Source organism: Rhinopithecus roxellana, chromosome 9, assembly GCF_007565055.1.
Source record: "Rhinopithecus roxellana isolate Shanxi Qingling chromosome 9, ASM756505v1, whole genome shotgun sequence".
Taxonomy (NCBI): domain Eukaryota; kingdom Metazoa; phylum Chordata; class Mammalia; order Primates; family Cercopithecidae; genus Rhinopithecus; species Rhinopithecus roxellana.
The window spans coordinates 110121642-110149040 of record NC_044557.1 but is presented as its reverse complement, the minus strand read 5'-3'; the positions used below and the strand labels follow the sequence as shown (position 1 = coordinate 110149040).

The 27399-nt window shown below is 43.0% G+C and overlaps 1 protein-coding gene across 1 annotated transcript in view; it reads left to right on the top strand.

The window, feature by feature from the left end:
* The window catches only part of TNFRSF10A (TNF receptor superfamily member 10a), a 34662-nt gene extending 10210 nt beyond the window's left edge, over positions 1–24452 (top strand). Inside the window, exons 2-10 of the mRNA XM_010365394.2 lie at positions 3004–3100; positions 12617–12730; positions 13471–13582; positions 14626–14699; positions 14786–14884; positions 15470–15501; positions 15951–16133; positions 18179–18251; positions 22988–24452. Coding sequence (XP_010363696.2) covers positions 3004–3100; positions 12617–12730; positions 13471–13582; positions 14626–14699; positions 14786–14884; positions 15470–15501; positions 15951–16133; positions 18179–18251; positions 22988–23307 — 1104 coding nt within the window. The 3' untranslated portion in view covers positions 23308–24452. The remainder of the gene's footprint in view (positions 1–3003; positions 3101–12616; positions 12731–13470; positions 13583–14625; positions 14700–14785; positions 14885–15469; positions 15502–15950; positions 16134–18178; positions 18252–22987) is intronic.
* The last annotated feature ends 2947 nt before the right edge of the window (positions 24453–27399 follow it).

The window sequence follows — 27399 nt, the reverse complement described above, 5'->3', positions numbered from 1 at the left end:
TTTTTTTTTGAGACGTAATTTCACTCTTGTTGTCCAGGCTGGAGTGCAGTAGCGCAACCTCGGCTCCTTGCAGCCTCCGCCTCCTGGATTTAAGCGATTCTCCTGCCTCAGCCTCCAGAGTAGCTGGGATTACAGGTGCCGCCACCACACCCAGCATATTTTTAGTAGAGATGGGGTTTCACCATGTTGGCCAGGCTGGTCTTGAACTCCTGACCTCAGGTGATCGCCCGCCTAGGCCTCCCAAAGTGCTGGGATTACAGGTGTGAGCCACTGCACCTGGCCTCCTTGCTCCTCCTTTTCTAATTTAACTTTGTAATTAAAATAATCTCCCAGTTACAGAAAAGATGCAAAAATTATACTCTACGCTTTGCTTTGAACCACCTGAGAGGAAGCCACCCACAGAATGCACATCACCCTTTAACACGTGAGTGGGTATTTCCAACAAATAAGGACATTCTCCCGCATAACCACAATACAACCCTCAATATCAGACAGTAAGCATCAGTACATTACTACCAGCTAGTCCTCAGACCCCAATGGTTTTCACTTGTCTTGGTGATGTAATTTATTGTACAGAAATCCTGTCCTGAATAGCTATACTGCTCTTTATCTTTTTCTGACTCTAGTATTTCATGGGACATTGACAGACTGTTTTGGGGTGCAGTTTGTAAGGTGTCTTTTTAAACCTGAAGTTCATTATTTAATATTTGATTCAGTATCCTGCTTTTTAAAAAATGTACACATCATATAACCCTCATTAGTAAAAATATGTGTGTGTCTGTGTGTATATGAACACCGCCCAATCACAGGAGAATATCCATTTTTCTCAAGGGTACATGAAACGTTCTCCAGAACACACGATATGTTAGGCCACAAAACAAGCCTTAATACAGTTTTAAAAATTGAAATAATATAGAGTATCTTTTCCAATCACAATAAAAGGAAATTATAAATCAATAGCAGAAGGACAACTGAAGAACCTGCAAATATGTGAAAATTAAACAAAAAATTTAAAACAACCAATGGGTAAAAAAAAAAAAAAAAAAAAAAGGAAATTAGAAAATATCTTGAGAGGCTGAGCTCTGTAGCTCATGCCTGTAATCCCAGCAGTTTGGGATGCCAAGGTGGGCAGATCGCGGGAGGCCCCACCCCCCCAAAAAAGAAAATATCTTGAGACAGATGACAGCCACATTAAAATCTCAGAAATCGCCACTAAAGAACTTATCCATGTAACAAAAAACAAAAACAAAACAGTTGTACCCTCAAACCTACGGAAATTAAAAAAGTGTTTCAAAAGAAAGTATCTTGAGACAAATGAAAACAATATACCAAAACTTACAGGATATATGAAAGCAGTTCTAAAATGAAAAATGACAGCTGTAAATACATTTAAAAAAATAGCTCAAATCAACAACCTACCTTTTACATAATAAAGTAGAAAATGAAGAGCAAACGGCCGGGCATGGTGGCTGACACCTGTAATCCCAGCACTTTGGGAGTCCGAGGTGGGCGGATCACAAGGTCAGGAGATGGAGACCATCCTGGCTAACACAGTGAAACCCTATCTCTACTAAAAATACAAAAACAGCTGGGTGTGGTGACGGGCACCTGAAGTCCCAGCTACTCGTGAGTGAACCCAGGAAGCGGAGCTTGCAGTGAGCCAAGATCACGCCACTGCACTCCAGTGCGGGCAACAGAGCGAGACTCCGTCTCAAAAAAAAAAAAAAAAAAAAGAAAAAAGAAAAAAAGAAAATGAAGAGCAAACTAAGCCCAAAACCAGAAAAAAAAAAGTAAGTAGTAAAGATTAGATCAGAGATAACAGAAATAGAGAACAGAAAAACTACAGAGAAACTCAAACTGAAAGTTGACTCTTAGGAGAGATCCATAAAATGTACAAACTTTTACCTAGATGGACTAAGAAAAAAGACAGAAAACTCAAAAAACCAAAATCAGAAATCAAAGAGGGGACATTTCAAACAAATTTACAGAAATCCAAAGGATTATAAAAAATACTATGAATAATTGCATGTCAACAAAGTAGATCACATTGGTAAAACTGGTAAATTATTAAAAATACACTACCCACCAATATTGAATCATGAAGAAATAGAGATTTTGAACAGAGCTATAGTAAGGAGATAGAATCCATAATTCAAAACTTCCCAGCAAAGAAAAGCCCAGGACCAGTTGGCTTCAATGATGACATCTACCAAACATTTAAAGAGCTAACATGAATTCTCCTCAAACTCTTCCAAGAAACTGAGTTGGAGGGAACACTTTCTAACTCTTTCTGTAGGCCCCGCGTTACTCTGATACTATAGAAGTGATAAAAGGAGGCCTCCATGTCTTGTTCCTGATCTTGGAGAAAAAACCTTTAGTCTTTCACTATTGAGTAGGATGGTAACTGTTGGCTTTTCATATGCGGCCTCTAAATGTAAGATCTACAAGAATTTTACAACTCTTGTAATAAAACAGCAATTTTACCTTGGAGTATATATCCAAAAGAATTGAAAGAAGGGGCTCAAAGAGATTTTGTACACCCATGTTCATAGCAGCGTTATTCACAATAGCCAAAATGTGAACACAAACCAAGTGCTCATCGATAGATGAATGGATAAACGAAATATGATATATATACACACAATGGAAAGGAAGGAAATTCCAGTGCATGGTACCACATGGATGGATCGTGATGATATTATGCTAATTGAAATATGACAGCCACAAGAAAAACATAAGATACTGTATGTTTCCATTTATATGAAGTATGTACAGTAGTCAAATTCATAGAAACAGACAGTAGAATGGTAGTTGCCAAGGGCTGGGCAGAGGTGGGGACAAAGAGACAAATTTGAGTACAAACAAATGGTTGAGTTTTAGAACTGGGAGAAAGATGCAAGTTCTGTCTAATTTTGGAGGGTTGGGGGAATGGAATGTGAGATTGATCTTGTAATGGGTGAGATCTGGAAGCCACTCATGCCAGTCCCTGCTTTGTTCCCATAGGTCGTACCTGGCTCAGCTGCAACCATCAAAGTTCATGATCAATCAGTCGGCACACAGCAATGGGAACACAGTCCTTTGGGAGAGTTGTGTCCACCAGGTACATTCTAAGACTGATCTCTAATCCTTTACACCTCTCTTTTCCTTACCATATACCATATACAAAAATTATCTCAAAATTCATCAATAACATTCTTTTTCCATGTTCTTCAAGTTTTATGTTTTCTACAGTTTCTGGTTGTTCTGTTCAGCAGATACTTATTGATCCTTTGCCAAATCCAAGGTTATGAATCTTTATTCCCATGTTTTCTCCTAAGAGTTTTGTAGCTTAACTCTTGATGCATTTTCAATTAATTTTTGTAAATGACATCAGGTAAGATTCCAGCTGCATTCTTTTGCATGTGGCTATCCAGTTGCCATTCGTTGAAATGATGATTTTTCCCATTAAATGGTCTTGGCATCCTTGTCAAAAACCAATTGACCATAAAGGTATGGGTGTATTTTTGGACTCTCAATTCTTTTCCATTGATCTATATCTGTCCTTTTTCCAGTGCCACACTGTCTTGTAGCAAGTTTTGACACCAGGAAGTATGAATCTTCCTTTTTTGTTTTCCTTTTCCGGAATTATTTTGTTTATGCTGGGCTTTTTGAAATTCCATATTAATTTTAGGATCAGCTTGCCAATTTCTAAAATCAGCTGAGTTTCTCACAGGGATTGTGTTGCACCTGTCACTCAGTTTAGAGGTTACTGACATCTTAACAATGAGAAGTCTTTTGATCCAAAAGCATGAGTTTTTAAAAATTTATTTAGATCACCTCTAATTTTTAAAATAATGTTTTGTAGCTTGCAGACTATAAATTTTGGGTTGATTTTGTTAAACTTATTTCTAGATATTTAACACTTTTTTATGCTATTGTGGATAAAACCTTTTCTTAATTTCATTTTAGGGTTCATCTTGAGTGTATGCAAATATTGATTTTCATACATTGATCTTGTACTCTATAACCTTGCAGAACTTGTTTATTATTATTAATGCTTTTATAGTGGCTTCCTTAGGATTTTCTCTATATAAGATCATATAATTTGCAAATAGAGAAAGTTTTACCTTTTCCTTTCCAATCTGGACGCTTTTTATTTCTTTTTCTTACCTAATTGTCCTGGCTAGAGCCTCCAGTATGATAATGAATAAAAGCAGTGAAAACAGATATCTTTTTTGGAGAAAATCTTTCAGTTGTTCACCATTAAATATAATGTTAGCTGTAGGTTTTTGTAGATGTTCTTTATCAGGTTGAGGAAGTTCACTTCTTTTTTTTTTGAGATGGGGTCTTGCTCTGTTGCCCAGGCTGGAGTGCAGTGGTGCGATCTTGGCTCACTGCAAGCTCTGCTTCCCAGGTTCATGCCATTCTCCTGCCTCAGCTTCCTGAGTAGCTGGGACTACCTGCCACCACACTTGGCTAATTTTTTGTATTTTTTTTAGTAGAGACGGGGTTTCACTGTGTTAGCCAGATGGTCTCAATCTCCTGACCTCGTGATCTGCCTGCCTCGGCCTCCCAAAGTGCTGGGATTACAGGCATGAGCCGCCATGCCTGGCCTAGGAAGTTCACTTTTATTCTTATTTTGTGATTTTAATCATAAAAGGGTGTTGGAGTTAGTAAAATGCTTTCTCTGTGTTTTTGAGATAATCATGTGACTTTTGGTTTTTATTCTATTGATATAATTTGTTACATCAATTTATTTTGGGATGTTGAACCAATCTTGCATTCCTAGGATAAAACTTATTTGGTCCTGGTATATAATTCTTTTTGTATGCTTTTGGATTCAACTTGCTAGTATTTTGTTGCAGATTTTTGCAACCATATTCATAAGAATCATTAGTCTGTAGTTTTCTTTCTTTGTGAGGTCCTTTTCTGGTCTTAATATTAAGCTAATTGTATTAATCCGTTTATATGGTGCTGATGAAGACATACCCAAGGCTGGCAATTTACAAAAGAAGGAGGTTTAATTGGACTTACAGTTCATGTGGCTGGGGAAGCCTCACAATCATGGCAGAAGGCAAGGAGGAGCAAGTCACATCTTACATAGATGGCAACAAGCAAAGAGCTTGTGCAGGAAAACTCTGCCTTATAATAATGATCAGATACCGTGAGACTTACTCAATGTAATGCGAACAGCATGGGAAAGACCTGCCCCTGTGATTCAATTACTTCCCACCAGGTCCCGCCCACAACATGTGGGAATTCAAGATGAAATTTGGGTGAGAAGACATCCAAACCATATCATTCCACCCCTGGCCCCTCCCAAATCTCATGTCCTTACTTTCAAAACCAATCATGCCTTCCCAACAGTCCCCCAAAGTCTTATTTCAGCATTAACTCAGAAGTTCGCCATCCAAAGTCTCATCTGAGACAAAGCAAGTCCCTTTTGCCTATGAGCCTATAAAATCTAAAGCAAGTTAGTTACTTCCTAGATACAATGGGGGCACAGGCATTGGGTAAATACAACCATTCCAAATGGGTGACATTTTCCAAAACAGAGGGGTTACAGGCCCCATGCAAGTTTGAAATCCAGCAGGGCAGACAAATCTTAATGCTCCAAATGATCTCATTAGACTCCATGTCTTACATCCAGATCACACTGATGCAAGAGGCAGGTTCCCATGGTCTTGGGCAGCTCCACCCCTGTGGCATTGCAAGGTATAGCATCCCTCCTGACTGCTTTCATGTGCTGGTGTTGAGTGTCTACAGCTTTTCTAGGCACCCGGTGTAAGTGATCTGCAATTCTACGATTCTGGGGTCTGAAGTACGATGGCCCTCTTTTCACAGCTCCCCTAGGCAGTGCCCCGTAGAGACTCCACCACATTTCCCTCCCACACTACCCTAGCAGAGGTTCTCCATGAGGGCTCTGCCTCTGCAGCAAACTTTTGCCTGGGCATCCAGGCATTTCCATACGTCTTCTGAAATTTAAGTGGAGGTTCCCAAACCTCAATTCTTTTTTTTTTTTTTTTTTTTTTTTTTTTGTTTGTTTGTTTGTTTTGAGACAGAGTCTGGCTCTGTCGCCCAGGCTGGAGTGCAGTGGCCGGATCTCAGCTCACTGCAAGCTCCGCCTCCTGGGCTTAGGCCATTCTCCTGCCTCAGCCTCCCGAGTAGCTGGGACTACAGGCGCCTGCCACCTCGCCCAGCTAGTTTTTTGTATTTTTTAGTAGAGACGGGGTTTCACTGTGTTAGCCAGGATGGTCTTGATCTCCTGACCTCGTGATCCGCCCGTCTCGGCCTCCCAAAGTGCTGGGATTACAGGCTTGTGCGCCTGTAGGCTTAACACCATGTGGGAGCTGCCAAATCTTGGGGCTTACACCCTTTGAAGCAACAACCCAAGCTGTACCTTGGCCCCTTTTAGTCACAGCTGGAGTGGCTGGAATGTAGGGCACAAAGTCCCTAGACTGCACGCAGCAGAAGACCCTGGGCTCCTACCACAAAACTATTTTCTCTTGGGCCCTCAGGCCTGTGATGGGAGGGGCTGCCATGAACACCTCTGACACGCCCTGGAGACGTTTTTCCCATTGTCTTGGGGATTAACATTCAGTTCCTCCTCACTTATGCAAATTTCCGCAGCAGCTTGAATTTCTCCTCAGAAAATGGGTTTTCTTTTCCATCACATTGTCAGGTTGCGAATTTTCCAAACTTTAATGCTCTTGTTCCCTTATAAAACTGAACGCCTTTTACAGCACCTAAGTCACCCCTTAAATGATTTGCTGCCTAGAAATTTATTCTGCCAAATACCCTAAATCATCTCTTCCCAGTTCAAAGTTCCACAGCTCTCTAGGGAAGGGACAAAATGCCACCTCTCTTTGCTTTCTTTGCTTAAACATAACAAGAATCACCTTTGCTCCAGTTCCCAACAAGGTCCCCATCTCCATCTGAGACCACCTCAGCCTGGACTTTATTGTCCATATCACTATTTGGCTTTTGATTAAAGCCATTCAACAAGTCTGTAGGAAGTTCCACACTTTCCCACATTTTCCTGTCTTCTTCTGAGCCCTCCAAACTGTTCCAACCTCTGCCTATTACCCAGTTCCAAAGTTGCTTCCACATTTTCAGGTACCTTTTCAGCAGCTCCCCACTCTAGTGGTACCAATTTACTGTATTGGTTTTTTTTTTTTTTCATGCTGCTGATAAAGATATACCCAAGACTGGGCAATTTACAAAGAAAGAGGTTTAATTGGACTTACAGTTCTACGTGGCTGGGGAATCCTCACAATAATGGTGGAAGGCAAGGAGGAGCAAGTCACGTCTTAAATGGATGGCAGCAAGCAAACAGCTTGTGCAGGAAAATTCCCCCTTATAATAACCATCAGATCTTGTGAGACTTACTCATTATCATGAGAACTGCAAGGGAAAGACCTGCCCCACATGATTCAATTACCTCCCATTGGATCCCTCCCACAGCATATGGGAATTCAAGATGAGATTTGGGTGGGGACACAGTCAAACCATATCAGTAATATTGTCCTTATACAATGAATTGGAAAGTACTCCCTCCTCCACTGTCTTTAAAAAGGGTTTGTGAATAATTGGTATTAATTCTTCTTGAAATGGTTGGTATAATTCAATGGTAAAGGCAACTGGGCCTTGACCTTTTTTTTTCTGGTGAAAACATACACATATATTTAGAATTAGCCAACTGGATTCAGTTTAGATGATCTCAGTTTTGTTGGCAAAATCCAAGGCATGGTTATCAGGAGCCAGTCAAACATATGCCTTCTTCTGTCTATCAGGCATAATCAGGGTGTTGAACCTTGGCCACATCAACGTTACAGAGCTTCTTCACAGCCTGTGTGATCTGGTGCTTGTTGGTGTTAACATCCACAATGAACACAAGTGTGTTGTTGTCTTCTATCTACTTCATGGCATACTTAGTGGTCATTGGAAGCTTGATGACAGCATAGTGGTCCAGCTTGTTTCTCCTGGGGGTGCTCTCCAGAGTCTCAGTATCTTGGACCACTAGAAGGTGGATGACGTATGGATATTCTTGTTTTCATAGCTCTGGACACCTTTCTACACTGCCTTCTTGGCCTTCAAAGCCTTTACATTGCTTCAGCTTTAGGAGGAGCAGGAGCTTCCTTCTTTGCTTTCAGTGCCATCTTGTGAAAAACGACTTTTCTTTAGGAGTAGTTTTTGATTACTAAGTCAAAATCTTTACTTGCTGTATGTCTATGCACATTGTCTATTTCATCTTGATTCACTTTCAGTAGTTGTGTCTTTCTAGAAATTTGTCCCTTTCATCTAAGGTACCTAATTTTTTGTTGTACAGGTTTCACAGTATTCTTTCATAATTTTTAAATTTCTGTATAATCTGTAGTAATGTGTTGTCTCTCATTTCTGATTCTAATACAGTCATGCCTCAGTTAATGATGGGAACACATTCTGAGAAGTGCATCATTGTGCAAACATCATAGAGTGTACTTCCACAAACCTAGATGATATAGCTTACTGCATCCCTCAGCCATATGATATAGCTTATTGCTCTTAGATTACAAACCTGTACTGGTAGGCAATTGTAACACAATGATAAGTATTTGAGTTCCTAAACATATGTGAACATAGAAAAGGCTCAATAAAAATATAGTATAAAAAGTTTAAAAAAATGGTGCAGTTGTCTGGGGCACTTACCATGAATGGAGCTTTCAGGACTGGATCTTGTCTGGGTGAGTCAGTGAATGGTGAGTGAATGTGAAGGCCTGGGACATTCCTGTACACTGCTATGGACTTTATAAACACTGTACATTTAGGCTACACCAAATATGTAAAATTTTTTTTCTTCCTTCAATATTAACTTTAGTGTAACTGTTTTACTTTATAAACTTTTTAATTTTTAAAACTTTTTCACTCGTTTTAACAACACTTAGCTTAAAAAACACACATTGTACAGCTGTACAAAAATATGTTCTTTCTTTATATTCTCATTCTATAGGCATTTTTATATTTTTAACTTAAAATTTTTTTTACTTAAAATTTTTTTTTGTTAAAAACTAAGATAGAAACACACCCATTGGCTGGGCGTGGTGGCTCACACCTGTAATCCCAGCACTTTGGGAGGCCGAGGCAGGCAGATCATGAGATCAGGAGATTGAAACCATCCCAGCTAACACGGTGAAACCCTGTCTCTACTAAAAACACAAAAAATTAGCCAGGCACGGTGACAGGTACCTGTAGTCCCAGCTACCCGGGAAGCTGAGGCAGGAGAATCGCTTGAACCTGGGAGGCAGAGGTTGCAGTGAGCTGAGATCGTGCCACTGTACTCCAGCCTGGGCGACAGAGCGAGACTTTGTCTCAAAAAAAAAAAAAAGAAAGAAACACACACATTAACCTTCGCCTACACAAGGACAGGTTCAGCAACATCACTGTCCTTCACCTCCACATCTTGTCGCATTGGAGGATCTTCAGGGGCAGACACACGTGGAGCTGTCATCGCCTATCTCCTCTGATAACAATGCCTTCTTCTGGAAAACTACATGAGTTTTCATTTGTCACCTTTTTCATTTGTAAGTAGGAATACACTCTCAAATAACAATACGTTGCATAGTATCAAAAACACATAAATCAGTAAGTCATTTATTATTATGAAATCTTACATACAGAAATTCATTATATGTGCTATACTTTTAAACAACTGGCAGTGGAGTAGGTTTGTTTACATCAGCATTACCACAAACACCTGAGTAATACATTGACTTATGACATTACTAAGCGATAGGAATTTTTCTGCTTCATCATAATATTATGGGACCACTGTCACGTATGTGGTTCATTGTTGACCAAAACGTCATCATGCAGTGTGTTACTATAATTTGAGTCTTATTTTTTCCCTGTTAATTTTTTTAATACAATTAGTTGTGCCAATATATTGATCAATTTAAATAACTAGATTCTGAGTTCATTAATTTACTCTGTTGTTTTTCTTTCTATTCTCCGTCTCATTAATTTCTGCTCTAATCTGTATTATTTTCTTCCTTCTGCTTGCTTTATGTACAGTTTGCTCTTCTTTTTTTTTTTTTTTTGTTTTGAGACGGAGTCTCGCTCTATCGCCCAGGCTGGAGTGCAGTGGCCGGATCTCAGCTCACTGCAAGCTCTGCCTTCCAGGTTTACACCATTCTCCTGCCTCAGCCTCCCAAGTAGCTGGGACTACAGGCACCCGCCACCTCGCCCGGCTAGTTTTTTGTATTTTTTTAGTAGAGACGGGGGGTTTCACCGTGTTAGCCAGGATGGTCTCGATCTCCTGACCTCGTGGTCTGCCCGTCTCGGCCTCCCAAAGTGCTGGGATTACAGGCTTAAGCCACCGCGCCCGGTCCAGTTTGCTCTTCTTTTTCCATTGTCTTAGAGTGGATTATTAGGTTATAGATTAGATATCTCTTCTTCCTTAATAGACATTTAGGAAGGATATTTCTTGTTCCTTAATAGACAATTTCTCTGTAAACTTTAGTTATGTTAGCTGTATCCCATAGGTTTTCGTATGTTGTGTCTTCATTTTCATTCGTCTTATTTTCTGATTTCTCTTTCTATTTCTTCTTAGACAAGTTGGTTGTTTAGGAGTGTGCTATTTAATTTTTATATAGCTGTGAGGTTCCCCAGTTTCTTCCTGCTATTGATTTCTAATTTTATTCCATTGTGATATACTTTGTATTATTTCTATCCTTTTAAGTGTATTGAGGTTTATCTTATGGCCGAGCATATGGTCTATTTTGGAGAATGTTCTATGTGCACTTTAAAAGAATGTATATCTTGTTTTGATTGAGTAGAGTGTTTTATAGACATCTGTCTGGTCTAGTTGTTAGTTGTGTTGTTCAAGTCCGCTACTTTCTTGTTGATGTTCTTTCTAGATTTTTTTGGTATGAATTCCTATAGGTTAAGGAAACTATGCTTTTAAGTGTGGTTTTCATTGCAAGTATTTTCTCCTAGTTTGTTTTCATGTTAGTCATGATTTCTTCCATGCAGTTTTCTTCCTAATTTTTATATAATTAACTTTACGCAACTTTTTAGTTTCTCGTGAGACTGAGAAGGTCCTTTCTCTCTCCAAACTTGAAAGAAAAATTTCTCATGCAGTACTTGTGTGGTTTCATACTTTACAGTTGACACCTTGATAGAACTAGTCTCTATTTCCTTATAGGGAGAGCATAAGCAAGAAGCTTTATTATTTTTCAGCGGTAACCTTAGTTGCCCCATCGCTAATACTGAATAATCACATTTTTATCACTGGTAGTGTCGTCATCATAACACATCATCAAGGAAGTTGTTTTTCACAGTTTGGGTTTTTCGGCCGAGCTCAGTGGATCACTCCTGTAATCCCAGCACTTTGGGAGGCCGAGGCAGGCGGATCACAAGGTCAGGAGATTGAGACCATCCTGGCTAACATGGTGAAACCCCGTCTCTACTAAAAATACAAAAAATTAGCCAGGTATGGTGGCCGGCACCTGTAGTCCCAGCTACTCGGGAGGCTGAGGCAGGAGAATTGCTTGAACCCGGGAGGCAGAGGTTGCAGTAAGCCAAGATCACGCCACTGCACTCCAGCCTGGCCACAGAGCGCACTCAAAAAAAAAAAAAAAAAAAAAAGCCTTTATTATTTTTCAGCAGTAACCTTAGTTGCCCCGGAACTATTAGTGAGTAACCACATTTTTATAATTGGTAGTGTCATCATAACACATTATCAAGGAAGTTTTTTTTTTCACAGTTTGGATTTTCTAAGAGTATCTTTCAATGTCGATAAATATGAATCAGAGGAGAGGGATAAATACATGGGCACTGAAAGGGGAGAGTGAGTTCACCTGAAGGGGCAAAGCCCCGGAGGTGAAGGTCGAACCTCCGGACACGGGCTCCCGCTGGCGACAGCTCCTGCAGGCTGTCACCTCAGTGCCTGGAGACCCTTCGGCAATCCAGGGCAGCATGAGGTAGGCCCTTTCTATGGATCATTCTTTGACTCTGTACAGGGAGGACCCATTTTTCCTTCCGTCTTCCTCCCATGGCAGGTGGCATAGGCTGTATCTGAAGCCTTCCCCTCATTGCTGTATTGTTTCTGCGCCTATTTGTGCCTTCTACTGACCAGGAGCCCACTGAGGGCAGGGATTAGGACTTTTTGTGAGTTTCCAGGGACCCAGGTGGCATTGCCCTGGTCTCTAGGCCTATGTGGCCATTAATCACTTAAAACATAGCCACTTTGAATTGAGATGTGCAGTGAGTGAAAAATATACTCTGGGTTGCGAAGACTTAGTATTCAAAATATAAGAAAATATCTCAATGTTTTATCTTGTTTACATGTTGAAATGCTAATGTTTTGGATATTTTAGGTCCAAAAAATACATTGTTAAAATTAATTTGACCTCTTTTTTTTTTTTTTACTATTTTAATATGGCTCTCATAGAATTTGAATTATGTATGTGGCTTGTATTATATTTCTGTCAGCAGTGGTGTGTAACAGATGCAGAATTGACGACAAGACCAAGCTGAGAAGAGGGGATTTCCCTATCTGGGGTATACTGATGGCCAAAAGAAGAGTTTCCCATTCACCGCCGCCAGCCTCTGGGAACTCTGTTGCAATTCATTCATTGGCTTTTCTCTCCCTTCCCAGGATCTCATAGATCAGAACATTCTGGAGCCTGTAACTGGTGCACAGAGGGTGTGGGTTACACCAATGCTTCCAACAATCTGTTTTCTTGCTTCCCATGTACAGCTTGTAAATCAGGTACAGAATGTGTGAACCTCGTGTCCAGAGGTGGAGTGAGGGGCAATGAGGGGCAATGAGGTGGGAGTTGTAGCCGATGTGAGTCAGGGAACCAAGTTCCAGCCCAATTTGGTCTTCATCATACCCTGTTCCATGGTTATGTGTTAGGTCCATAAAATGAAACAGAAAGAAATCATTTTTATAATGCATGCCACCTGGTAGTGCAAACTATCAGCTCCAAGAGGGTAGGGGCATCATTACAGCACAGAGAAGGCCTGGCCGAGTGGACAGGGCTGAGTTTCAGTGGTGGTACGGGTCTGCTCTGGGGCCACACTCCCCCTGGGTTCTGTGCTCCTGGCAGGTTCTCGGCCTCACTTAGCCTTCAATTTCTCAGGTACCTCCCTCCTCCCCAGCAGGCTGGGTTTCTGGGAAGTCATCCAAGGGCTCCTCTTCTTGCAGACGCTCTCAAATGATACCTGTGCCTCCTTTGCTACTGACCATGCGATCTAAATGGTGCTTTTTCCCTAATCTGATGTAATAAATAATGAATCATGGTCCTTTTGTATGACTCCAAGTGTTGGTGAGAGCTGAAGGGTGGGTGTCCTGTATGAGCCCGAGTGTGCTGGTGCAGAATCTGGCCCTCAGATCTCCTTGGCAAAGTGAGTTGAGCTAAGCTGAGGGGGAGGGGGTTGAGGTGGTGAGGTAAGGTCGAGGGACACGTCAGGGAAACACATTCCCAAAACCTTGTATTCTGTCATCAGATGAAGAAGAGAGAAGTGCCTGTACCAGGACCAGGAACACAGAGTGTCAGTGCAAACCAGGAGCTTTCCGGAATGACGATTCCACTGAGATGTGCCGGAAGTGCAGCACAGGGTGAGACAGCAGCCAAGGGGCTCCCAGCAGCCTCAAAGAACCCCCAGAAGCAAGGAACCCTAAAAAACCTGAGTCTCCTTGTACCCATATCTTTCAGCCTTGACCCCATAGCGCCTCCACCCCCATGGGTGTCCCTGAGCCTGTGGTGTCTCCTGAGTCTGCAACTTGCCCCTCCTGTTTCATCTGCCTATCCCCATCCCTGTCCCCTGCAGTGGCCCCTTCTCACCCCTCCGCATCACTAGTCCCCTTGGCCAGGCTGACTTGTTCACTTGGCTCAGGAGGCCACGACTTAGGGCCCACAATAGAAGTACATGAAATATTTTATCTTGAAATTGTAAGAAAATAATGGTATAGAATCCAGCCGGGGTTATATTTTTATTTAAACAAATTGAGTCATAAAATGTAATTTTTACTATTTGCTTTTAATTCAAGAAGACAGAAATACCCACAGCCCGCAAAAATCATAATAAGGCCATGGGTGGAGCTCCTTCAAGTTCCCATGAGGACCTGAGCCCACCCAGCCGGCCTCACCCCTGGCCCCGATTTCCCAATAAGTCCTGTCTTTTTCCTATTTTGGTTTTGGAAGCAGAGTAACTTGCTCTTCTCCGGTCCTCCAGTGTTTGCTGTGATTGAGAGGAACCAGCAGACTGGTGGGGCGAGAGTTCACTTGTACTGTGGGTTAACTGCAGGATGGGGCTCAGCTTGTGGCCACACGGGTGTGTGGCCTTCCCCTGGAGTATGATTCTTCCTAACGCAGGCCTCTCCTGCAGCCCAGGGAAGATTAATGTGTGCCCGGCACAGAAGGCTCCTAGAGTTGCAGCTCTAACCATAGGGCAGGGAGGCTGAGGGGCTAAAGTGTGCATGCTCAGACCCTTCCCCAGCCTCAACAAAGGAGCATAGTGGGACCCCCTGCAGACACGATGAGACTGTCCTTCCCCTGACACCTTCTCAGGGACACTGGGGAGGGATGGTGGCTTCTGTTTCATCCCACCTGGCCAGCTTTCCATCAAGAGTCCCCCCTCTCCCTCCCTGTGTGTATCCAGGTGCCCCAGAGGGATGGTCAGGGACAAGGATTGTACGCCCTGGAGTGACATCGAGTGTGTCCACAACGAATCAGGTACAAAGCACACTGGAGAAGCCCCAGCTGCAGAAGAGACAGTGACCAGCAGCCCGGGACTCCTGTCTTTCCCTGTCTTTTCTCAGGCAATGGACATGATGTATGGGTGATTTTGATTGTGACCCTTGTGATTGCGGTTGTGCTGTTGGTGGCTGTGCTGATTTTCCGTCGGTGCATAGGCTCAGGTAGGTGCTGGCTGAGGGCAGGGGCGCTGGGCACTCTCTGCCCTGCCTCCTCCTGTTCCCACAGACAGAAACGCCCACACCTGCCCCAAGTCCTAGTGTCTCTGGCCTGGCTCTATTTTCCTCCTTGTGATCACCCCCCATCCTTGCATCCTGTGCACCCCTAGGACCCTGGTCTCATCCATCCCTCTCCCGAGGCTGGGCGTCCCCTCATCTCCCAGCCAAGTCTGGGAAGGCAGGGCCAGTTCCTCCGTTGTTTAGGACCAGCCAGGCAGGGGGCAGTCAGCTCCTGAACTGGGTGACAAGAGTCCGGATGAGAAGTGGTCATGGGATTTATGTAGCTTTGTTCAGAGCAGAACACAGAGCAGAAAACAGCGATATTCCATGTGTTTGTTTTTAGCCTACTTCCCTTACACTACTCCTCCTGAAGGAGCTCCCAAGTTAGCAAGGCCTCATGTAGATCCCCAGGCCCGGGGTTTCTTGTCCAATGCCCCAGCCCCCAGCCCACCCCTGCCCAACACTGCCCTCTAAGAAGGAGTGCTGCATGGGCCCCTCCCTGGCCACTAAGGGAACCGCCTTCTCTTCTAGGTTGTGGAGGGAACCCCAAGTGCATGGACAGGGTGAGTTGATTTCTCCAGGAGCTGGGGCCATCAGGGGCTCAGGAACTGCTTCTTGGGCACAACGTAGCCCAGGTGGGTGGGTCCCCGTGTTCTCATGGCTGCCCTGAGTCTCTGAAGTGGCCTGGACGCTGTGGATTGACTATGGGGGACACAGGCCATTTTGAGCATCATACAGGGTAGCAGGCCGTGCTGCAGCCCTGTCCTTCCTACAGGCCGGGTGACACCCTTACCCCACAGCCTGTACCCTGGAGATGGGGTAAGCCCCCGAGCGCTCCCCGAGCGCAGCACCAGAGCCTGGCCCCAGCCTCAGGTCCTGGATGTGCTGAGCATGGACTTCCTGGAGTGACATCATTGGGAGGGGGTGGTGGCAGCAGGTCCAGCTGTGCCCTGGGGACCCCGTGGGGAGTCCTGGGTGTAGGCTTCTGAGTTGGCTCTTTTGCCTTCCTAAGGTGTTTCTCTGGTGCTACGGTCTCCTACGAGGGCCTGGGGCTGAGGACAATGCCCACAACATGATTCTGAACCACGGAGACTCGCTGTCCACTTTCATCTCTGAGCAGCAAATGGAAAGCCAGGAGCCGGCAGATTTGACAGGTGTCACTGTACAGTCTCCAGGGGAGGCACAGTGTCTGCTGGTGAGTGGGGGACAGGCCAGGCCCCTCCAAGAACTTTGGCAGCGGATGAGGGCTGTGCCTCAGCTCTCCTGGTCAAGGGGGAAGTGGAGCCTGAGGGAGACAGGACTGCAGGGGACAGGGCTGCGTGGGGAAAAGCAGCCACCCTCACCAGGGGACAGCCACTCTTCCAGACATCTGCTTCTTAGTCCCTGTCCTGTCCTTGCCATGTCCTCAGAAACTAGAGCTCCACAGGAATAGAGTGGGGGTCACAGGGTTTGTTGATGACTGAATAAAGCTGCACGATCTCCACTGTGTGCTCCTAACAGAAGTTAGGGAGCCCTTGCTCCTAACAGCAGGGGTTTTAAATTTACTCTGAGATTATTATTGCATTAAATATATTTGGATATAAATCTCTGCCCAGATTTCTGAATATGGTTCTATGGAGGCTTCCAAGAAGAAGCACAATTTCCAAGTCAGCGTGTAACAGTACTGCTTACTGTGCACACGCACATACATGCACATGCACACACACACGCATGTACACACATGCATGTACACACACATACACACACACATGCACACAGCCCCCCAGCGTTAGTTTGTACCAGTTCATGTATTTTGAATCAATATTAAAGGGCTTTTTCTTTTTTTGCTATTTAGGAAAACATTGTTTTAAATGAACATTTCTTTGTTTTGACTGTTTTTGCATAAGATCAGTGTCTTGTCTCTCAGAGTCTTTATGAGAAAGGCCTGCTCTCCTACTCTTGCTTTTTCTCACATTCAGACGATAGATTCTTAATTTCTTCTTGCCCCTTTTTGTTCTAATATTTTCAGGTGTAGAAGCTTTAATTTTTAACCAGTGAAATCTGTGGATACAGTTACCTTTTCATTGCTCATTATTGTAGACAGACCTTTCCCCAACACAAGATGAACTCCTCTAACTTCTTATGGAGATATTTTTTTCAATGATGTGATTTTTCATATAACTATATAATCTAAATGGAACTTGTTTTGTGTTTCAATGCAAAGCGAGGCACTCCCTGAATTGTTCTAGTCACTGTCTGGTTTTTCCAACCCCTTTGAGCCACTGATTCTCCTGTTTCCCTCTGCTTTGGGTCCCTCCTTAATCACAGGTTAAATGCTCATGTAGACAATGATCTCCTTCCACCGAGACTGTGCCATTTGGTTCCTTTCTTGCATTAGTACCCATTTATTCTAACCAAAAATGTAAAAAATAAAAATTAAAAAAAAAGTAAAAAGAAACCAAACATTAAAAAGGTCAATAATCTCTCCAACTTGATAAGGTGCTTTGACATGAAGAAATGGTTTATATATTTAAAGTGAGAAAACTTAAACTGTCAAAAGGTATTCAGTGAGTAAAGAGAGCATCCTCCACTCTGCAGTGCCCTGGGTGTTTTTCCTCAAGTAACTATGAGATATCATGTCTTGTGATTCTTTGTCCAAATCTAAGCATCAGTGTATGTGCATACAAAAGACATCATATTATTAACCAATGATCCCCAACCTTTTGGCACCAGGGACCAGTTGTGTGGAAGACAGTTTTTCTATGGACTGGGAGGTGAAGATGGTTTTGGGATGATTCAAGCACACTACATTTATTGTGTCCTTTATTTCTATTCTTATTACATTATAATATATAATGAAATAATTATACAACTCACCATAATAGAGTCAGTGGGAGCCCTGAGCTTGTTTTGCTGCAACTAGGTGGTTCTATCTGAGGGTGATGGGAGACAGTGACAAGCATAAGATGCTCATAAGGAGCATGCATCCTAGATCCCTCACATGCACAGTTCACAACAGGGTTCGCTCTCCTGTAAGAATCTAATGTTGCCACTGATCTGATGGAGTGGAGCTGAGGTAGTAATGCCAGCAGTGGGGAGTGACTGTGAGCTCTGAGGGACTGGAGGTTTTTCAGTATCTCCATGATGACCCAAGAGGGAAAGTGATGTGCTGCAGGTCTCAGGGCTGGCTGGTGGTCAGGGTCAGTACTAGACTGCAGGACCCCTGACTCAGACCAAGGCGTTCTCCACTGTGTGTTACAGCGACCGGCAGAAGCTGAAGGGTCTCCGAGGAGCAGGCTGCTAGTTCCAGCAAATGGCGCTGACCCCACTGAGAGTAAGTGTTTTGCTCCTGGAGATGCAGCAGGAATAGAGGGAATAGGGACAGTGTCCTAACTGGTGTCCCCATTGCTGAGAGTGCTCTTCTAGAGCATTCCATGCCAGAAACGGGGTCCTGTGCTATAGACCATCAAGACCCTAAACTGTCTTCTCCTGTCTCTTCTTCCCACTCATCCTTTCTGCAATCTATTAATGACACTAACCATTCTGTCTATCCCCTTCTCCACTTCCTCTCTGTTCCTTTGTTGTTCAGGACCTCCTGAGGAGCTGCCCTGTCCTGTATGGCACAACTGACTTCAGTGGGCTAATAGCTCTTTATCTGTGCCTAAGCCCAATTTGCAGAGCTGTTATATAAACTACATACTGATTCCAAAGACTTAATGAAAGAAAGAATGGAAAATATTTAACTCATTATTCTGTTATTGAAACACCAGGGGTTGGGTCTAGGTCTTGGTGCTCACCGCACAGAAAGCCAATCGCTGAGACAAGTATTGACAAGGAAGAAGGCTTTAATTGGGTGCTGCAGCCAAGGAAATGGGAGCTTAGTCTCAAATTCATGTCCCCAACTGACTAAAACTAGGGGTTTATATAGTAGGGATAAAATGTAACAGTGTGTAAGAAAATAGGAACTAGGGAGGAGTAAGGAAGCAATCAAGATGAATGAGGGGTCCAGCGTCCCATTGGATGTAATGATCTGCTAAGTTTCAGTTCTTTGATACTTTGAGAGGCCTGAAGATCATTTCCTGAAAAAGGAACTCAGATAAAACAAATGTAAGATTTGAGCTTTAAGAACAGAAGGGTCAATTTCTATGTTTATCAAAACAATAACAACAAAAAACTTTTGATGGAACTATTGGGTTGATTTCAGGTCTCCCTTTCTATTTGTCAGTCCCACAGTCACAGGGAGTCTGGCCCTGGATCTTTCTGGCTGCTTCATGGTTGAGGAGGGGCATTGTGGGAGGCTTCATACCATGGGTGACCTTGTGGCCACCCAGGAATCAAAGGTTAATGTAATACTAGAAGATTGTGTTTCAGAAATCTCTCTCTCTCTTGGCCCCACTTCCACCAAAGATAAATTATAGCAGGACCAGTGTACCTGCAAAATGAGTTTAGTTCCATATACGCGGCCTGATTACCACATGAAGTGCAACAAAAATCACTGTCCACATAGGCTCTCCTAAGTTGGCTTTGCTGGAACCTCTCACAAGGCCACTGCAATCAAAGCCCTGAGAAAATAACCATTTTCTCCAACTGCATTCCATTGTAAAAGACAACGTTATTAACTATACGCAAGCCCCCACATTGCCATGAATTAATAATCACAAATTACACATTCTGGAGAAATTAGGCAGAGGGAGAAATATGCTTCAAATTCTGTTTACAAAAGTATACTCAATATACAAAAAGTTCTCCAGACCCTGGAAAACAACCAAAAGAATTAGCAATATTTCAAACCAAGAAAAGCCATAAAAATTATTTCAGTCCTCCATTAGTTCACTCCATGCAATCAACTCCTGCCCAGCTTCATGTCTGGTTAACAATCACAATCTTTATGAGCACATCAGTGTGTCTTTTATTTACTTATTTATTTTTGAGACAGAGTCTCGCTGTGTTGCCCATGCTGGAGTGCAGTGGTGCGATCTCACCTCACTGCAACCTCCATCACCTGGGTTCTAGCAATTCTCACGCCTCAGCTTCCTGAGTAGCTGGGACCACAGGTGTGCACCACCACACCTGGGTACTTTTTGTATTTTCAGTAGAGACAGAGTTTTGCCATGTTGACCAGGCTGGTCTCAAACTCTTGGCCTCAAGTGATGGACATTCGCCTGCCTTGGCCTCCCAAAGTGCTGGGATTACAGACATGAGCCAATGTGCCTGGCCACACATTGGTCTTTCAATTACTGCACTGGAAGTTTTCTCTGTAATCCAATGACAGCAATTTTTAATTACATGAAAAATTCACTTAAAGCATCCCATTTATATTTACTGAATTCTTTCATTTTTCAGTTTATCCAGATTGCTTCTGAAAATTGAAATATTAGACACCATCATTTAAAGTTATTTCTTTGTCAACCATTTTTTTAATAGCCAGTGAACATCAGGTGCTCACCTAAGAACTTCAAAGTTAAATATATAGGCATTTTCAGCAATAACTCAGAAGACTTAGCTGTTTTCATTCAACCAACAACATTAAATTAATCTTACTTATCAAAAGCTTGACTAAAAGGTCATTCTGTTTTGGTTGGGTTTATAGTCTTATAAGTTTTTGTGCCAAACTGTTATCTGAAAATATCTAGAAAAGACAAATATAAGCCCAGACAAAAATATATGCTGACAATTCTTAAGACACCTCTGTTTTTTTTATTACCGATAATTTTAAAGCCAGCTTGTTTAGTAAGGATTTACTTAAGTCACATGAACTTGAAAATTGCTTGGACTTGTTTACTTAATTTATGAGCACTCTTTTAGTTATAAGTCAATTTGGTAGACACAACATGTAACTTAGTAATAAATGTACATACACATAAACACAGCTAGACCTATATACACACACACAAAGAACCAGTAGCTTTTACCTTTGAACTCTCTCCATGAGATAGCAATACAAACTCACCAATCTACAAACATGTTCACATGGCTGAACTTTGTTATCCCCAGTAGGTAATGCAGTGAAGGCTGTGAACCCAAATTTTAGGTAAAGCAGTTTCCATGGCAGTTTAAAGGCCAAACCTCCACAGACTCTAAACAGCATCACAGAGAACACTACCTAGAACCAACTAACCAGGCCCAACCCTGCGTAGAACAGCAACACAAAAGCCTGAATACAGGAACTCCATCCCACTTTCTCATTCAGCAGCAAACTCCAGTTTCCAAACAATATTGGGGCCAAACAGTATTACAAAAGAATACCAAGTTTACTGAATTCCAGTTTCCCATGACTCTAGCAAACACATACAAATAATCACCAAAACATAATCCAACTGCTGCAGCAACACAAGTCCCAAAAGTACCCAGACTGAAACAGTCAGGGTGCTTCCTCTCTCCATTGGTTAGGTTTGATCAACCTGCCAACAAAAATTCCTTTCAAATTTCTCAAATTGAGAGGAGCCAGTTGTGCTGCCTGGTACCCACAAAAGACACTCACTTGCCCCGACACAACACACAATTGCCAACAAGACCCCAAGAGTGTCCAGACTGAGAGGCAGAGTGCATCCCTCTCAGTTCCAAAGACTGAACTTGGGCCTGTTCAACCTGCAAATGGAAATTCCTTTAAAAATTTCTCAAACTGAGAAGAGCAGATCCTGCTGTCTGAGCCTATAAAGGACAATCACCTATCTGGATGCAAATGTAAAATTTCAAAGGCAGTTCTTCTGAGGTAATCAGGAATGTGGTTGGGGCCGGCTGCAGTGGGACCAGAGAGAGACTGAAACTCACCTCCAGCCAAAATTAGTGGGGCAACTGCTTGGGAGGGCTTCTGAGACGCCTGGCCCATGGCAGCAGAACCATGAGCAACACTTTCCCAGCCAGGGAATCAGAATCTGTTACCAAAACCTCAGGGGTTTGGTCTAGGTCCCGCTGCTCAACTGCGCAGAAAGCCAATCACTGAGATGATGAGTATTGCCAAGAAGAAGGCTTTAATCGGGTGCTGCAGTGGAGGAGATGGGAGCTCAGTCTCAAATCCATCTCCCTGACCCACTAAAACTAAGGGTTTATATAGCAGGCAAGAAATGTAACAGTGTAAGAAAGTAGGAACTAGAATGGGGCAAGGAAACAATCAAGAGGAATGAGGGGTCCCACATCCCATCATTGTCTGGATGTAGTGATCTGGTGAGTTTCAGTTCTTTGATACTTTTTTTGAGATGCCTGAAGGTCTTTCCTGAGGAAGTACTTCAGATAAAACAAATGTAAGTTTCAAGTCCTTCAGGACCAGAAGGGTCAATTTCTATGTTTATCAAAAAAACCTTTCTATGGGACAATTGGGTCAGTTTCAGTTTTTGTGTATTGATTGCATATTAAATTATATTTTACACATATTCAGTACCACACATTAAAATGAATGTCACTTTTTTCTTTTTTGTGTTCTTTAAATGAGGCTGTTAAAAAACATAGCCTGGTATTCCTGGCCCCTTCTATCCCTGTGGATGGTGGTGTGCAGTACTTTGCACACACATCTCATTTCATTTAATCAGTCCTGAGATCTGGGCAGGATTGCTCTGTCTTCAGGTTTGCTTCTTAGTCAGGGCCTGGTTGCCCCCACCTAACTCTGCCCCAGCCTCAGGGAAGGCAGAGGTCCTCTGCCCCAGACTCTGCGCTTCCCACAGATGCAGAAGTGGCTGCCCTGGGACCTGCTCCCATGGCAAGCGCAGCCCAGGCAGCCTCCCTCCTCTGAGCTCCCGCTGCAGCCACTCTCTCTCCCTCCCTCGGGCTCTCACCCACTTTGCTTTCTGCCTCCGTAGGGTCCATCCATTCTCCCCAGGTGGGTTCTCAGCCCTCTCTGAGGGCAGATTCTCTGGTTACCTTGACGTCTGTCAGTGCCTTGGGGGCCACGGAGACCAGGCAGTATAGGCGGGCTCTCTGTGAATGGGAGGTGAGTGGGCAATGGAGCAACAGGTTTGCCCATGCAAGGGGCTCTCCAGGTTCTCCCCTTGGGTTCTGGGGCTGATGTGGGAACCTCTGCCCCTTCTGAACTGAGTCCCAACTCACCTGGCTGTCTCTGTGGCTTTCTCCACCCAGCTATGATGCTGTTCTTTGACAACTTTGCAGACATCGTGCCCTTTAACTCCTGGGACCAGCTCATGAGGCAGCTGGACCTCACAAACAATGAGATCCACATGATAAGAGCTGATACAGCAGACCCAGGGGATGCTTTGTATGCAATGCTGATGAAATGGGTCAACAAAACTGGACAGGAAGCCTTGATCCAAACCCTGCTGGATGCCTTGGAGAGGATGGGAGAGAGACATGCAAAGGAGAGGATTCAGGACCTCCTGGTGGACTCTGGAAAATTCATCTACTTGGAAGATGGCACAGGCTCTGCCGTGTCCTTGGAGTGAAAGACTCTTTTTACCAGAAGTTTCCTTTTAGGTGCTAATAGTTTTTTTGTTTGTTTGTTTTGTTTTGTTTACATGTATATAAAATAAATACTTAGCTGGGTGTGGTGGCACGCCTGTAATCCCAGCACTGTGGGACGGTGAGGCGGGTGGATCACTTGAGGTCAGGAGTTCAAGACCAACCTGACCAACATGGTGAAACGCCATCTCTACAAAAAAATACAAAAATTAGCTGGGTGTGATGGTGCGTGCCAATATTCTCAGCTACTCAGGAGGCTGAGGCAGGAGAATCGCTTGAACCCACAAGGCCGTGAGCTGAGATTGCACCACTGCACTCCAGCCTGAGCGACAGAGCAAGACTCCATCTCAAGATAAAATAAACTTGAACGAATTATTGCCCGACTGAGGCTCATATGCCAAAGAAAAATCTGGTTCTCTCCTGAGCTGGCCGGTCTGCTTGGATCTCCATGTGTTTCCTTATCATGGTGGTTAATTGTAGGTGTTGATTTGAATGGATTAAGGAACACCTAGAGCACTGGTAAGGCATTATTTCCGGGACATTATTTCTGAGCATGTCTTCAAGGGTGTTTCCAGAGGGAATTGGCATGCAATCAGGTGGATTGAGTGGAAAAGACCCACCCCTAATGTTGGGGGGCACCATCCAATAGACTGGGGAGCCAGATAGAACAAAAAAAGAAAAGCAAATCCATCTGATCTCCTGGAACTGGGACACTCTTATTCTGCCTGTGGACATCAGACTCTAGGATTTCTAGTCCTTGGACTCCAGGGCTTACATGAGTGGACCCCCGAGGATGTAAAGACTTTGGCCTTCAACTAAGAATTACACCATCGGCTTCCCTGGGTCTTAGGTTTTTGGACTGGATTAAGCCCTGCTTCCAGCATTCCAGGGTCTCTGCTGTGAAGATGGCCTGTTGTGGAACTTCTCAGCCTCCATTATGAGATGCATTAATTCCTCCAATAAGTCCCATTTCATATAGAGTCATTTGCTCCACAACAACATTTCAGTCAAGGGAACAGCATATAAGATGGTGACCATCCTATAAGCTAAGGTTAATTTATTAATTATTTAATTTATTTACCTTGAGTTCAAGTCACAATTGAAGTACATATACCTTTGGAGATTTGGACTTTTGTATATAAAAGTGCTATTTTTTTGGCAAGGGTAGGGGGGAGCTCTCATCCTAAACAAGTGTGTTATTTGGTACCTATGCAAAGATTTGGCTAAAAGGAAGAAAAGAATTGCTTCCGTAAATCAAGCATTTTCTTAGAAAAATGGGAGCCCACCTAAATGTTTTTCAAGCTCACGTGATCTGAGGTAATCTTTAGTATATAAAAAGCTAGTTTAAGTTTCTTGGTTTAATTAAAACAGACAATTCTTCCGAGTTGTCAATGTTACATACAGTTCACACGTACAGCTTCTACCTGGATTTACTAATCAAAACACTTAGGTTTCTTTAAGATCATAAAACTGTAAATTCAACAGGAGAACAAAATGTACAAGGAAAAGATAAATTTCTTGATGTATATGAAACACAAGAATGAAAAAAAGGATTGAAAAGAGTAATATATTTTCAGTGTATGGGTCTTTGTATTTTGTTTGTGTGTTTTTTATATGTTATGTGTTTGTTTTGTGTTATGTGTTGTGTGATGTTTGTGTCTCTTTTTTTGTTTCTTTTTTTTTTTTTTTGAGACGGAGTCTCGCTCTGTCGCCCAGGCTGGAGTGCAGTGGTGTGATCCCAGCTCACTGCAAGCTCTACCTCCCAGGTTCACGCCATTCTCCTGCCTCAACCTCCCAAGTAGCTGGGACTACAGGCGCCCGCCACCACGCCCGGCTACTTTTTTGTAATTTTAGTAGAGACGGGGGTTCACCATGTTAGCCAGGATAGTCTCAATCTCCCGACCTCGTGATCTGCCCGTCTCGGCCTCCCAAAGTGCTGGGATTACAGGCTTGAGCCACCGCGCAAGGCCATTTCTTGTGTCTTTTTTGGTATGATTTTTATAAGGTGTCTACTTTGAAGTATTTTTATATTTAATTTTTGGTAACTTAAAAATCTTAGTTATATTAACCTAAGTTAAATGAAGGTTATTTGTATTAGTCTGTTTTCTGTTGCTATCACTGAATACCTCGGAGTAGGGAGTGGGTAATTTATAAAGAAAATAAATTTATGTATTATGATTCTTGGGGCTAGGAAGTCCAAGGGCAAAGAGCCAAATCTAGGGAGGGCCTTCTTGCTGATGGACTCTGATATGGTTTAGATCTGTGGCCCCACCAAAGTCTCATCATGTTGAATTGTAGTTCTCAGTGTTGGAGGTGGGGCCTGGTGGAGGTGATTGGATCATGAGGGCAGATTTCTCATAAACGTTTTAACACCATTCCTCTTGGTACTATCCTCCTGACAGTGAGTGAGTTCTCATGAGATCTGATTGTCAAAAAATCTGTGGCACTTCCCCATTCTCTCTTCCTCCTGCTCTGGCCATGTGAAGTGCTGTCTCTCCCTTTGCCTTCTGCCGTCATTGTAACTTTCCTGAGGCTTCCCTATTTGCCAAGCAGATGCCAGCATCATGCTTCCTGTACAGCTTGTGGACCTGTGAGCCAAATAAACCTCTTCCTCTTTATAAATCACTCAGTGTCTGGTATTAATTTATAGCAATGCGAGAACAAACTAATACAAAGTCTGTCTGCAGAGTCCCAAGTTGGTGCAGGACATTATAGGGCGAGGGGACACACTGAGAAGCAAACAGGCTTTTATAACAGAGTCACTGTATTAGTTTGTTTTGCATTGCTATAAAGAAATGCCTGAGCCTGAGTAATTTATAAAGAAAATAAGTTAATTAGCTCACACTTCTGCAAGCTGTACAGGAAGCATGGCAGCTTCTGCTTCTAGGAGGCCTCAGGAAGCCTCCAATCATGGCAGAAGGCAAAGGGGGAGTGAGCTGTCTCACATGACCAGAGCAGGAGGTAGAGAGAGAGGGGAAGGTGTCACACACTTATAAACAACCAGATCTCAGGACAACTCACTCAGTGTCAGGAGAACAGCACCAAGCAATGGTGGTTAATCATTCATGAGAAACCTCCCACAACCCAATCACCTCCCACCAGGCCCTACCTCCAACACCTGGGATTACAATTCAACATGAGATTTGGTGGGACACAGATCCAAACCATATCATGCACAAATTATAATTACTCCACACTCATGATAACTCATTAATCTGTGGAGGATTAATCTGTTCATGAAGGCAGGGCCCTTATGATGAAATCATATCTTAAAGCCCCTACCTCTTAATACTATTACATTGGGGATTTAGTTTTAATACAATTTTCACAGCAGAAAAACATTCAAACCATAGCAATACGTATTGCATACCTAGATCATTTTGAAATAAGATATTAATATGATACTGAAACATTTATTGCTGAACACATATTTAGAACTTACTTTGGCTACCTATTACAGAAGAACAAAAGATATTTAGGCCTATTAAACCTTTCCTCTGCCATTTCCTGTCTTGTGTCATAGGACAATTTTTCCAATTGTCCTAGGAATCATGTTTCTAGAAATTATGAAATCATATGCTTGCAAACTTGGAAGAAAACAGTTCATGACTGCATACTTTCTAATTTTCTAGTGTTCTCTGGAAATTAAAGTCATGAAGAGTTAACAATTCTTATTAATTAACCACGTTAATGTCATTGGAATTTCTAGAAATATTAGGGGAAGCAACTTTAGATGCAAAGCATAACAAAAATATGATGTGTTTTTTCTTCAAAATCTGTGAAATATACTGGCTAAGCACGGTGGCTCACGCCTGTAATCCCAGCACTTTGGGAAGCTGAGGCAGTGGATCACCTGAGCTCAGGAGTTCAAGACCAGCTTGGCCAACATGTTGAAACCACGTCTCTACTAAAAATACAAAAATTAGCCAGGCATAGTGGCGGGTGCCTGTAACCCCAGCTACTCCGGAAGCTGAGGTGGGAGAATCGCTTGAACCCAAGAGGTGGAGGTTGCAGTGAGCCAAGATTGCACTGCTGCACTCCAGCCTGGGCGGCAATGCAAGACTCTTTCTAAAAAA